This window comes from Solanum verrucosum, unplaced genomic scaffold, assembly GCF_900185275.1.
Source record: "Solanum verrucosum unplaced genomic scaffold, falcon-dt-bn FXZP01000057.1, whole genome shotgun sequence".
NCBI lineage: Eukaryota > Viridiplantae > Streptophyta > Magnoliopsida > Solanales > Solanaceae > Solanum > Solanum verrucosum.
The window spans coordinates 260,381-274,754 of record NW_026019947.1 but is presented as its reverse complement, the minus strand read 5'-3'; the positions used below and the strand labels follow the sequence as shown (position 1 = coordinate 274,754).

At 34.3% G+C, this 14,374-nt stretch overlaps 2 protein-coding genes across 2 annotated transcripts; one reads left to right on the top strand and one right to left on the bottom strand.

The window, feature by feature from the left end:
* The first annotated feature begins 1,004 nt into the window (after positions 1-1,004).
* Positions 1,005-1,526, top strand: LOC125810650 (uncharacterized). The gene has a single exon (XM_049490121.1). The coding sequence runs from the start codon at positions 1,005-1,007 to the stop codon at positions 1,524-1,526; it is 522 nt and encodes a 173-aa protein (XP_049346078.1).
* A 10,079-nt stretch (positions 1,527-11,605) lies between these two features.
* Positions 11,606-13,400, bottom strand: LOC125810475 (uncharacterized). The gene is made up of 2 exons (XM_049489948.1): positions 13,119-13,400; positions 11,606-13,040 (listed from the first exon to the last, which is right to left on the bottom strand). Exons 1-2 carry the CDS (start codon positions 13,347-13,349, stop codon positions 11,625-11,627), a joined length of 1,647 nt encoding a protein of 548 aa, XP_049345905.1. The 5' UTR covers positions 13,350-13,400; the 3' UTR covers positions 11,606-11,624.
* Positions 13,401-14,374: the final 974 nt, after the last annotated feature.

The window sequence follows — 14,374 nt, the reverse complement described above, 5'->3', positions numbered from 1 at the left end:
GAGGTAACTAAGCAAATTGAGGCGAACGTTGTGAGGGTTACATATTACCCCACATGGTTAGCCAATATTGTGCCTGTGCCAAAAAAGGATGGAAAGATCAGAATATGTGTGGACTATTGAGATCTCAACAGGGCCAGTCCTAAGGATGATTTTCCTTTTCCAAATATTCATATACTCATCAATAATTGTGCAAAACGTGAGTTACAATCATTTGTCGATTACTTTGCAAGATATCACCAAATCTTGATGGATGAAGATGATATAAAGAAGACATCATTTATCACTCCATGGGGAGTGTATTGCTACAGAGTAATGTCATTTGGTCTAAAAAATGCCGGTGCAACCTACATGAGGGCCATGACTACCCTTTTCCATGATATGATCCACAAGGAAATTGAAGTGTACGTGGATGATGTCGTTATCAAATTCAAAAGAAGTTTAGACCACCTGGATGACTTGCGAAAGTTCTTTGAGAGGTTGCGTAAGTATAATTTGAAGTTGAATCCAACAAAGTGTGTATTTATCACTCCATGGGGAGTGTATTGCTACATGATCAACATGCATACTGTTTTCATGTAGATGAGGAACTGGATGGAAAACCCTGGTACTATGACATCAGAAGATTGATAGAAGCACAAGAATATCTTGAAAATGCTACAAACAAGCAGAAACGAACTTTGAGGAGGATGGCCAATCATTTCTTCCTTAACAGAGAAATCCTATATAGGAGAACTTCAGATTTGGGATTGCTAAGGTGTGTCAACGCCGCAGAAGCGACAATGCTTTTGGAAGAAATACATGCGGGAACATGTGGACCTCACATGAATGGGTTCACTTTGGCAAAAAAAGATTCTAAGAGCCGGATATTTTTGGATGACCATGGAGAGAGATTGCATCCGGTATGTGCAAAAGTGTCATCAGTGTCAAGTGCATAGAGATTTTATACGGGTTCCACCGAATAAGCTCAATGTGATGGTTCCTCTTGGCCATTTGCCGCTTGGGGCATGGATGTTATTGGACCCATAGAGCCTCCGATGTCAAATGGACATCGTTTCATCATGGTGGTTATCGATTATTTCACAAAATGGGTCGAAGCTTCGACATACAAGGTAGTGACTAAGAAGGTAGTGGCAGACTTTGTTTGCAATAACATACTTTGTCGGTTTGGAATTCCAGAATCAATCATAATAGATAATGCGGCCAACCTTAACAACGGTTTTACGAAGGAAACTTGTGAAAGGTTCAAGATTGCTCATCGAAATTCCACGGTTTACTGTCCACAGATGAATGGAGCAGTTGAGGTTGCAAATAAAAATATCAAGAAGATTTTAAGAAAAATAGTAGACAGTCACAGGCAATGGCATGAGAAGCTACCGTATGTTTTACTCGGTTATCGCACCACTATTAGAACATCAACTTGGGCAACTCTTTATATGTTGGTTTGTGGTTCGGAAGCAGTAATACCTGCTGAGGTAGAAATACCATCTTTAAGGATTATCCAAGAGGTTGGTCTGGACGATGCATAATGGATACGTAGCAGGTATGAACAATTGATGCTCATCGATGAAAAAAGGATGGACGCGGTTTGTCATAGCCAACTCTATCAGAACAGAATGACCAAAGCATTCAACAAAAAAGTCAAACTTCGACAGTTCACATCAGGGCAGTTAGTATTGAAGAAGATCTTTCCTCACCAAGGAGAAGCCAAAGGGAAATTTGCACCAAATTGGCAAGGACCTTACATGGTTCATAGAGTACTCTCTGGAGGAGCGGTAATCTTAGCATAAATGGATGGCAGAGTGAGCAAAAAGCCAATCAATTCAGACGCCATCAAGAAATACTACATCTGAAGACCTCAAGATTAGCGCTTATTTTTGGTACTTTTGTATTTTTGATGTAACAAGAACTACGTATAGACCTGACTTCCCACGGTGGGGTACGTAGGCAACTCACATCTAATCCGGTCTCCCTTAGAAAACCAAAAATCATCATTTCCATGTATTTAGAACTACGCTCGACCTGAATTCCCCCGATGGGATACGTAGGCAATCCTTGTCGGATTCGGTCCCTTGCATTTCATATTTTTCACTTTCCTTTCGTATTTAGAACTACGCTCGACCTGAATTCCCTCGGTGGGATACGTAGGCAATCCTTGTCGGATTCGGTCTCTTGCATTTCGTATTTTTCACTTTTCTTTTGTATCTGAACTACGTCCTGACCTGATTCTGCTTGGATTTGTAGGCTGCCTGAGTCAGGCCCGATCATTGCATTTCATATTTTTCACTTTCCTTTTGTATTTGAACTACGTCCTGACCTGATTCCATTTGGATACGTAGGAAGCTTGAGTCAAGCTCAGTCATTGCATTACATACTTCTATTTTTCCCACTTATAATCGAACTATGTTATGATCTGATTCCTATTTTGGGGATACGTAAGCAGCCTGAGTCAGGCTCGATCAATGCACTGCATAATTTCCATTTTTTTACCCTTAGGAAACACGTCCTCATAGTTAGTGTAACCTCAGAATATGAAGAATCTCGATCGTCGCAGTGTCTGCTAAAATAGCTAGGGAAGCTTCATCAGAAGGGTAAAAGCTACAGGAAGACTATGTTGGATATAGTCAACAAAACGGAAAGCTCGATGGACTTCGAAACATGTCATAATCTAAAAATGCTGGAAAATTACTATATATATATATATATATATATATAAGTAACACACTTATTTTCTAGAAAAAACAAGCTAATTCTTTTTCAAGAGGGTTTTTCTACTTTTCCACCTACCAAGTCTCTATGTTAAGAAACTATGTGCAGGCTAAGAAGACGTCGAAGGATTCCAGTGAAAAGGCTTTAGTCCGTGAGTCGATACAAATCAACACCCCATCCCAAACTAAAAAATTTCTTTAAGTGCAGGAACACAAGAACAAGAAATAACATCAAGTCTCGAGGCACCACCGGAGGCGTCATTCGACTTCTACAATCATGAGCCACAATACTCTTTCCCTACTTTATTTCTCTAATGTACTTCAACTTACATCTTATATCTAAGAACATTTCATTTTTTTGCAGGTATGCTCAACATCTAGACCAAATACTAAAGCAAGGGGCCACTCGTCAAAAAATAGAATAGTTAGCTTTCTGTCAAAATAACTCCATCAATTGGAGACTGTACATAGCAAACATCGTCAAACTCTACCTACCGGAGGCTGTACATAGCAAATGTCAGTCAAACTCTGCCAACCGGAGGCTGTACATAACAAGCATCGTCAATAAATTAAATATTATATAAATACTACTACTTACTTTCTCTCTTTTTTAATTGTTTTTAAGGGTTAACTCGATTTTTTGAATTAAATTTCTATTATTGCGATAAATATTTTCCGACATTTTTCAAAATTAGGAAGGCTTAATTAATTAATGAGTTAGTAATTTATATTTTTTTAGAATGACTAATTTTATCAAATAAGCTATTCTTGCAAAATAATTATTTTCTTTCATTTAATAAATTATGGCTATTTAATAAAGAGGAGGTTATAATTTAAATGAATTTAATTTGAGTAATTTTGGCAATCCAAGTCCCCTTGAACCGGTCAATCCGTGTGTGCCACGTAGGCGAGCACATGGATTGTGCTTCTTAACTTTTAATCTCGGCCCTACGATTTAATCCAATAGCTTTAAATTCATCTTTATTGTTATTATTAAACATATTTTTAAAACCTTTTATTTTTATTAACTGTCCGATCAAACGATCAGACGACCCAAAATGAGTAAGACTTTTCCTCTCCTAAAAGACACCTACCGCCGCCCTACTTCTTCCAAAATCACGTTCACACCTTCATCTTCTCCAAAAAATCACCTCAACGATCTTCTTTCTAACAGAAACCAGACGCCTACACTAGTCAATCTTTTCACGCCTCAACCTAGAAAACGAAAGAGACGCTTCCTCCTCAAATGCTCCAGGTCACTCTTCCATGGCCGCCCCACGTGATCCCCTATCTCCCTGTCAGAAAACCGGCTCTGGGCTGCCGAAAAAATTCCCCATCAGTCACTCAAACCTCTCAAATCGACCTGAAAAGTTCGATTCTTGAGAGATTTTTCTTCTTTTTCATGATTACTTTGTTGTTTCCTCTGAGAGTTGTGTTTCCAAGAATTCAAATTCTGAATTCTTGGAGCCCAAATCGGCTATAAAATCACCCCTTTTGTTCTCATGGAAGGGCATTCCGAAATCATCCATCAACGTCCGAAAACAATCTGAAAAAACAGAGAAGAAATCATCATAAAATCAGTGAGAAAATCCAAGAATTGATTAAAAAAAAAGACCCAACAACAATCCAACGAGTCTGTTCTAGTGTTGAATTCGAGTTCAAAGTCGAAATCTCTTGACGTCAAAGCCCCTGTTTGCTGCTCTTGAAAAGGTACACTCGGGTGCGCATTTGCAGTTGTGAATTGAATCCATTCATCTGTCCAAATCAGATTTGTGCTCACGTTATCGCTTGTGTCTAGCAGCCTTCATCGTGTCAATAGTGTCCAACGTTTCCTTCTCGCTTCAAGTTTTCACGTTCTTTATATCATATGTGTTGTTATCTTTTGACTAACATTTTAGACATAAGTATTTCTCTTATATTTACGCTTGCTTCTATTTGTTTGGGTTTGTTGTATGAACCAACTAAGAACACTAGTAAAGTATAGTCGTTCACCCCCACATCCCGTTAGATATTGAATTTATTATAGTTATTTAGTTTAGAACGACATTTTTCAACTAAGTTTTATTTGCCACTTGACGCATTTTGGTGGTTATGAAAACATGCCTTTAAAAGAGTTCACTTGGGCGTAATGTTTTTTTTCAAATGTTGTGAATTTATTTTCAGATTTTCCTTTCATAAACGAGTATTTAGAATACAAGTTTTGCAACTTAAGGTTTGGTATTTTGGGTCTCAAAGTGTAGCGTTTTGAGTTCAAAAAGTGCAGAATTTTGACATTAGAAAGTCCAAATTTTGATGGTAAAACTGCAAGTTTTGAGGCTCAAAACGCAACTCTTTTGTGGGTTTTGAAGTGTAAAATTTAAGCTTGAAAAATGCAGGTTTTTGAGGTTAAAAAGTGCAGATTTTAGCGCGAAAAATGCAGTTTCAACATGCTCTATCAAGCAGTTTTTTTAGAACTTAAAAATGCAGATTTTCAGGTTTGAAAGTGCAGATTTTAGCTTGAAAATTTCAGATTTCAAGAGATTTTGATGTTTAAAAGTACAGATTTTAGCTTTAAAAATTCCAGATTTCATGAGGTAAAAATTGCAGCTTTTAACGTGCAGATTTTAGGTGCAAAAAAGGTGTAATTTTGGAACAAAAAATGCTTTGTTATGAGAGTCTTATGATGCAGATTTTGAGGTTCAAAAAATGCAAATTGTTAGCTTAAAAATCGCGGATGTTCTTTGTGTAAAAATGCGGTCTTTTTCTTCTAGTTTCGAACACCATTTTGTGGGATCTAAAAGTATAAATTTTTGGAACTAACCACTATAGTTTGAGAGTTTAAAAGTTTATAGTTTGAATCCAAAAGTGTTTTCAAACACTACTCTCAAAAGAAAGAAGAAACATGATTTTAAAAGGGCAAAACGGATGTTATAATGCTTGCTAGAATTATTACCTTTTTTTTTTCTAGTCTTGAAAGATACATTCGGCTTAAGTTATTTATTTCGAGAAGGACCAAAATATTCATTAGCTTTAGCTATAAACTCTCACTTAGGACTTTATGTTGAGGAAAACTTATCCTTTAAAACTCCCAAATGATTTTGAAACTAGCGTAAGGCTAAAGTTGTTACCGTTTTAGAATTTTTTATTTTTAAATAAGTAAATAAATAAGGAAGTAGGTCTATATATTTTATTAACAAAAAATAAAATGTAACTATAGAATAAGTCCCAATAGTTAGGCCCATTTTATATTCTTGACATCACCCCTTTATGAAAGTATATTTGCTATTGTCACTTTTTTTTAAAAATCAAATATTACTAAAAATATTTTTAACATGTTATTTCAAGATTTTGGATATGCCAATAGGTTCAAAATACCAGGTACATATATATATATATATGTCATACACAAAAAGGTACAAAATTTTATATTTTTTAGTTTTCTCTATACGTAGCTTATTACTTGGTTACACTTCATAATTTTTTTTCCATATGTACTATCACTTTTACAAATGTTACTTTCTTTTATAATTTATAAATCCTTACGCTTTAATATACACGTTATTTTACTACATATTTGCACCTGACTACTGTCTCATTTTATTTTATTCTCTTTCACGTCTTAATTCTATATATAAATAACATGATAAATTTTCATATCATTTAAACTCAACATTTATTTTGGATACATTTATTTAAGACACATCTATACTTTGTTTTAATATATTAAATTGTCATACATTTAAGCACATTTATTTATTTATTTATTTTACCGTATGATAAACATACTACTATTAATTTTATTTAATAGACATATATATGTCGTACCTTGTATTTTACTCTTTTCTTAAACTAAATAAAATTTACTTATCATTGATTTTAAAGCAAATAAATGAACAAATTCTCCTAATTATTTTCCTAAATTGAGTTTAAGGACTATCTTCGGATAAGCTCCGAGGGATGCTTAATACCTTCCCCTCGAGTAACCAAAACCCTTACTCAGAATCTCACTGGTTTCGCAAATCAAAACAGAGTTTCCATTTACATATTTAAAAATGGTTTTCCTAATATTTTCCTTAGAATTTAGGTGGCAACTCTAAAACTAAAAACATATTTTTTCAAAATCAGAGTGTCAACCATATTATGTTGTGAATTGTTTCGGCTGGTTCGAAATAGGGGTGCAACAACTATGTATTCGCAAAGAGTTTAAAGTGTTTTCACATTTAAACAAGAAATGAAACCTTGATTTCCAAAGAGCCTTTGGCTAGTTTTAAGAAAAAAGTAATCGCTTTCTGAATTAAGCAAGAGAGGAAATTTTGATTTCCAAAGATAGCCTTTGAGCTAAGTTTTGAGCAATTATCTCAAATAACAGAAAGAAGTATGTTTTTAAACATAAAAGCTAGTATCATATTTTGGGAGTAGTATTGAGCACCGATATGGGAGAGAGTTCAGACAACTCATAACCCCCATGAACCATGTAGCCATCATGGATAGAAAATGGTCATATTTTTTAGAGGATTCCTTTAGTGCTTTTTAGCATAGACTAGTGGATCCACTTAGTAGTCAGGCTCTATATCCTCAGCAAGGTATAGGACGGCCCTGGCAGCGTGAGGCAAAACGCTATATCATCACAATAGCTCTTACGTGATGGTTGACGGTTAGAGAAACTCCCACAAAAGTAATTGTATTCTTATATACACAGTTTATTTGTATTTTTACATACATCTCAGAGTTATATTGTATCTTTGCATACACACAGAATTGACATCCATGTTTTAAAAGTTTTTCTTTATATTGCACTTGTTTTATACTGCTTTATATTGAAATGAGTTCAGTTAAGGTGATGTTGAGTTGAGCCAGGTAAGTTCTTCAGTTCCTTTCAAGCTTATGTCTTATTTTAGAATTCCCCTCGCATACTCGTACATTCAATGTACTGATGCCTTTTGACCTGCATCTTTGTATGATGCAGACACATGTAACCATGATCAGCATCCAGCTCATCGTTGATCCAGTTGAGCACTCAGAGTCTTGTAGTGAGCCTCCTTACTTTCCGGATGATCCCTTTTATTATTTTCATTATTATTATTAGTTCATTAGGATGTCGTGGGTCTTGTGCCGACATCAATCTCAGTTGTTTATAGGCTTCATAGACAGTTAGATGTTAGTTCTTGAGTTTTGTATTTCCTGTTTTAATGGTTGGGACTTGAGTTGCCACTTTTGGCCAGTGAATGTTATCTTGATACATTCTAAGTGTTTATTGAGAAGTTAAGTTTACTTTTAAAAGTATTTTTCTTCATGAGTTAAGTCTTCTGCTGAGTAAGTAAACCAGGCCTAGGGTTCGCTTGGGGCCAACAATGATTCTCGAGTGCAGTCCCGCCCAGGGTGTAGGCTCGGGGAGTGACAAAAAGTTAAGGTAAAACTCCATTGATTTAGAGTTTTCTTTCGTGGCTAGTGATTCTCCAAATGAGAAGAATGTCTATTTACTATTGCTAAAAAATTGACATGAAAATTATCACTGCAATTCTCGATATTTTCGACCGCTTAAATTTGGGAATCCAAAAATACAACAACTAGGAACAAAAGAGAAAGATGATATGTAATTTGTTGCGAAGAGAGTTTACGCAGTAATTGTGATAAACCTTAACGAGGAAGAGGATAAGAAAATGATTTTTTAGATCGAATTGAAATTTTTAATGTATCTGGCACATTATTGATGTATCGACACATTATTGAGTTAAGATTATATGTATCTATTTTTTATTAGTGTATATGTATCTAAATAAACATACACATGTATTGAAGATTTACACATGTATCTGGCACATTATTGATGTATCTGACACATTATTGATGTATACGACACACTATTGAGTTAAGATTATATGTGTCTCTAGTTGTTTATCATTGTATCTGATTAAGTGTATATGTATATGATAAAATATGCGCATGTATTTGAATAACAATTCATGAATCTGGGTTAAGAAGTTTAAATTTTGTTGAATCGCCAAAAAAATGAAGAATTTTGATTGTTTTTATTTTTTTAGGAGTTGTGATATGCTATATCCTTTAAAGTTGTTGCAAACGTGATTTTCTACTTAATTAATGGCTTTCAGTCATATCTCTTAATTGGACACACTCCGTAATTAATGTCTTTCAATTATATCCCTTAATTAGACACAGTAATTGATGCGAGATATATGTATATGAAAGAGACATATACATATATCTGAGACCCAAAATATGGTAAGAAATGTAATATTGCAAACTAGTGTGAATCTAAGTAATTAGATTCTAAAGTAGTGAAATTTGTGTAAGTTACTCATTTACTTAAAATCTCTCCAAATATTAGTTGCAGTGTATTTCAACCAGTATTTGTGATAATTCACGAAGAAAACCCGCACACCTATAGTTCAAATATGAGACTTAAATTTTGCAATGATGATATTTACCAATATTTATAGGCAACAAAAATTCTTTTCAACAAGATGACCATATGTGTATGTAATGTATCGATATGTATATATGATGTATCAATATTGTATAAATAGTGATAATTATGTATAGATGATGTGTAACTACGTATAGGAGATGTATATACATCTATATACATTGTTTATACAGTATTTCTATATTGCAGATCGATTTATTTTCAATCTCAACCAACTCAAATCTCCTCTATACAGTCTCAAAATTTAGATATGAACTCCTCTCAATGTTTTGAGTCTTTTGATATATTATTCACTCAAAATGATTCACTTTTGTGGCGTGGTGATTTTTAAAGTCAAATTTTGAACAAACTTTGTACATGGAAGAAGACGAAGACGAAGAAGAAGCAGGAGAAGGAGAAGGAGTACATTCCAGACCGATTTATTTTCAATCTCCACCAACTTAAATCTCCTCTAAACAATCCAAAATTTAGATATGATTTTTTTTCAATGTTTCGAGTCTTATACTATATTATTCACTCGAAACGATTCATATTTATGGCATGCTAATTTTTAAAGTCAAGTTTTAAACAAGCTTTGGAATAAGAAGAAGAAAGAGGAAGGATGAAGGAAAGCAACGAAGAAATAAGGAAGAAGGAAGGAAGGATGAAAGTAGCCATTAATGGCCGGAAGAAGACCAAAGTAGGAAAAAAGAAGAAGAAAAGAATGCATCAAAATACACTTTGCATGCAATAGCACTGGCCGAATGATTATTTTACATAATAAGTGATAATTTAAGTAGAAAAATCACACTCATAGTTCAGATATGAAACTCTAAAAATGAAATACTTTAGGGTGTGTTTTGACCCTTCACTCTAAATAATATTTAATTGTTTGAATGAGTTTTTTCCTAAAAAATACAAACATGATTTTAAACATGAAATATGATTTAAATGAGATCATTATTATATATATAAAAAAAAATAGGGTAAAACTTGAAAAAGAAAAATATATAGTGAAAACATGGTTTTGGGTGTTTTCCATAGTCTAAATACAACTTCAAATTGTATTTGGAATTTTCACTGCCAATTTTCAAATAAAGTGAAAAAATAATATTCTCATGACCAAACGGGTCATAAACATTTTTGAAAAACTTCATCAAGTATGAACCTAGAATAAATGTTGGATTTATTCATAAGAAATATAAGGTAAAGTTTAGAGGCATAATACATTGTGATACATAGAAGATACTACTAGCACCTAGAGAAACTATTATCATAATTCATGTATTTTGTTTCATTTATAAAGTTAAGAGTATACATACCAAGTGGGAGAATGTTAGCATTATCTAAAATGGCATGTAACTTCTATATATATGATGCAACTCCCTCTCCCTATTATGAAAAAATTCCCAGAAATTGCTGCTTATTTATTAGAGGTCTCTAACTACCTCTAGAATTAACACTTGAGGAAAACATTGACAAATACATCAAAACAATGACAGGAGGTATGTCGATAACTATTTTTGCAGCGAATTTTCTCTGTACATATGTTTAAACATGCTTAAAAATTGTACAAATATATCCCAAATTCGCTTTTAAAACTAATAAGTACATAAAGTTTATATTTGAAGTAGTAGTTGTATAATTACTAAGGTTTGTCCAATCTTACTCATGATTATAACATGTATTAGAATGCAAGATAACTGCCTGTTTACTAAGGCCGGAAGTTGGTTCGTTGAGCAATAGGAGATAGAAGGATTAACAAAGATTGCATACCCATAGAAGCACTAGGAAAATGTTGACCACGATTTCTAAAACAACAACAACCTAGTGTAATCTCATATAAGTGGGGTCTGGGGCCTTGTGTGTGTATGCACGCGCAAGTGCTTGTGTAAATAAATTAGACATATTTTGATCCTCTGAACTCGAGATTCATAATATTTAAATTCTGGATTCATAACTGCCAATAATCAATGTTGAAAGAACTAAGGACAGTCAAATTAAGCTAGAAAGCTTAAACAATGGAAACAAAAGGCCAACTAGTCTTGATAAGAAGCAAATTAAATTACGTTATTAATCATAGAGATAAGAAAAGACTTTGATGTAAATTTTGCATGTCCCAAAACTTAATAAGTAGATGAAATTAACTAGCAAAAATGAAAGCATGTTCTTGAAACATACCAAAATCCGAAGGAAAATGTGAGAGTTCTCACAAAAGACCTATCTTGCTCAGAGTCTTCAAAAACGTTGTTGCACCCGTGTCGGGGAGCCATGTCGGGGAGCCAAAGAGTACTCCGAGGCCGATCGGATCTCCAGCCAGATCCTCCAAATATACACCACTTTATGATGTATCCCACACACACCGATCGACATTGAGGAGTCCAAGCAACATAGCTTTCAACTAATTAGAAAGAATGCTAGTCCTACCTCTGCCAGCATTGACAATAGAAAAAAGAGCATGAAAACTTAATGAGGAAAAGCACCTGCTGAGTGTATGTCATCTTGTTAATAACCATCTACCAAGACATGAATCGAGCATGCTCTTCGTCCTCCTCATCTACCGGAGCAGGAAGATTAAGATCGAGTAAATCAGCAACTTCGCGCTTTACAGCTGAAGATTGTTGATTGAGATTCTCCTGATCACCACCATTAATAAAATGTGACCTTTTGTGGCCTCCTAAAGCTTGGCCAGACTTGAACATCCTATAGCAAAACGGACATTTGTGTCCTTTAGATTTTTTCGGTTTAACCTTTTTCTCAGGTTCATAAGGCAAATCTTGAGAAGGAACTACTTGTTTTTTGTTGCGAAAAACGTCCCTATGCTTGCCAATTTTTGTGCATTTAGGATCATTATGATCAGCACCAAGGCTATTCTCACCAGTTTCATATGTTGATTCAGAATAATCATTTACTTTTTTGTGGCACGGTCTGTGTCCACCAAGTGCCTGATATGAGCTAAACACCTTCTTGCAGTTCAAGCACTCGTATTTTCTTGTCTTATGGATATCATTTTTGTATCCTTCAGGACTTTTAACACACAACTTCATCTTCTTGGAGTCATTCCTTATCTCTGGATCATTATATCGATCTGTGGTTCTCTTTTTTGATTCACATATATACGAATTTGAGGCTAATCCATAACCATCGCGTTCAAATTTCTTACCCAAATCCTTACTTGACTCTGTTATATATTGTTTGATTCTTCTTATCCCCTTTTTCTCGTCCATCCTATGCTCGTCTAACCAAGCTTGAAAACTCATTTTAGAGGTACTCCATTTTCCTTTACTATTTCCTACGAACCTCTCAACAGAGCCATCTGATTCAACATTCCCATTTTCGCCTAAGTAGTAATCTGAATCAGAATTCTCGGATTGAGTTTCAGCTTCCAACATATCAATCTTCGTAATTCTGTCTCTGTCTTTCTTCATTCGAAGCTTTTCATCTTGATTGTATACAAGTTTAACACCGTTCTTTCTAGCATTATTCCTCATGTCACTAGACGACGGTTTAGTCTCTAAAATAGCAGAATTGTTATCAGAAGTCTCCACATGTGAATTAACACCATTCCAAGACCTAGAATCCCTTGACAACATTATCAAACACTTGGCTAATTCTTCTTGTTCTTGAACTTGATCAATCTCAGACACAGAAGACGAACAATTATAATTATTCGACTTAATTACAATTTTGTTGTACCTCTTAGTAGTCTTTGATCTACAACTCTGACTGATCAGCTCACCAGCTTCAGTATCTGAATGGCTATGATCACTACTAGTCCATGAGTTATCATCATCGTCGTCATCATCATATTTCAAGCCCCCTGTATCTTTTTCTGAATGACAAGCCATATGACCACACAACGCTTTCATGGATGGAAAGCCCTTCCCACATTGTTGACACACTCTTTCTTGAGGCAGCGGTGCGGTGTTCAGCTGCGTGTCAGATTCTCCAAAAGTAGGGTTGTGTGTCATTATTTTTGGAGAGTCCGAACAATATAGATTAGAATCCGCCTCAACCCTCCAAGTTTTCTTGGGATTCTCTCTAAGAACATAACCAGAAGGAATCCCACTGGATTGATTCTTCCCACTACTAATATTCCAAGATTCCATCTTTTTCAACTTAGCAGTTTCAAATTTTTCATCAACTGCATGAGACTTTATGTGACCTCCAAGTGACTTCCCACATGGATACTTCTTGTTACACCACTTGCACACAAACTTCAAATCTTGATCTCCTTCCATTAAGTAACAATTGCTATAATTGTTATACTTAATCAAATCAAAGTAAAAACTAAAATCAACTTAAATAATTTCACACCGTATCGTATCTTACTGACAATCACTATCCAAAATTCCAAAAAGACAGAGGAATCCCACATAAAAGTCAGAACGCAGAATCTCAGATCAAAGGAAAGAAACAAAAAAAAGAACAAAACTTTGAAAAAGCTCAAATCTTGATTATGGATCAAGTGATACAAATGGAACTTTTTAGGAAGTAAAAGATGTTAACCCATAGAACAAAAAGGTAAGAGAGGAGGAAGAGGGGTGGGAGGTGTTAAATCTTTTTAATTAAGATTTCAAGAATCCTATTTGGAAAAATTACATTTTGAACAAATGGATCACTAGCAAGTAGCAATAGCCATAAAAGTAGCCAATATTCAGGAGACTTAGAAGAATAAATCACAACAGAAAACCAAACCAAAGACTCTTTCCTATACCCCAACCCCAATTCTTTGTGTTGTAGTTATAGGAGAATTCCATACATGGAATGTGACTATATGATAGAGAAAAATAACAAATAAAATATAATAAAATGGGCCAACGTGTACTATTACACCTTGTTTGGATGGATGTTACACGTTTGTATCGCAGTTCAAATACAATATTTGTTTTGATTGTCATATAATCATTATTTGAATATGTACTTTTCATTCCGTCTTTACTTTTTATTTAAATAAGTTTGTTTTGTCATTTACCCAATTTTTTCATAGTAGCTCTTTCTCCTACCATACTTATTTTGTAGGCAGCGTGACCACATATAGCTGAGGGTGGCAAGCCGGACACTCTTTGTTAAAAAATTATAATACATATAGAGAAAATTATACTAAGGATATAAGTTACAATTTTTTTTTCATACATATATATTAAATCTTGAACAACCTTAAGGAAGTTTCTGGTTTCGCTACGATTTCTTGTAGGTTTATCATTCAAATTATTACTCTAATATGTAATGATGGAAAATAATACATTCTATCCAAATATTGTAT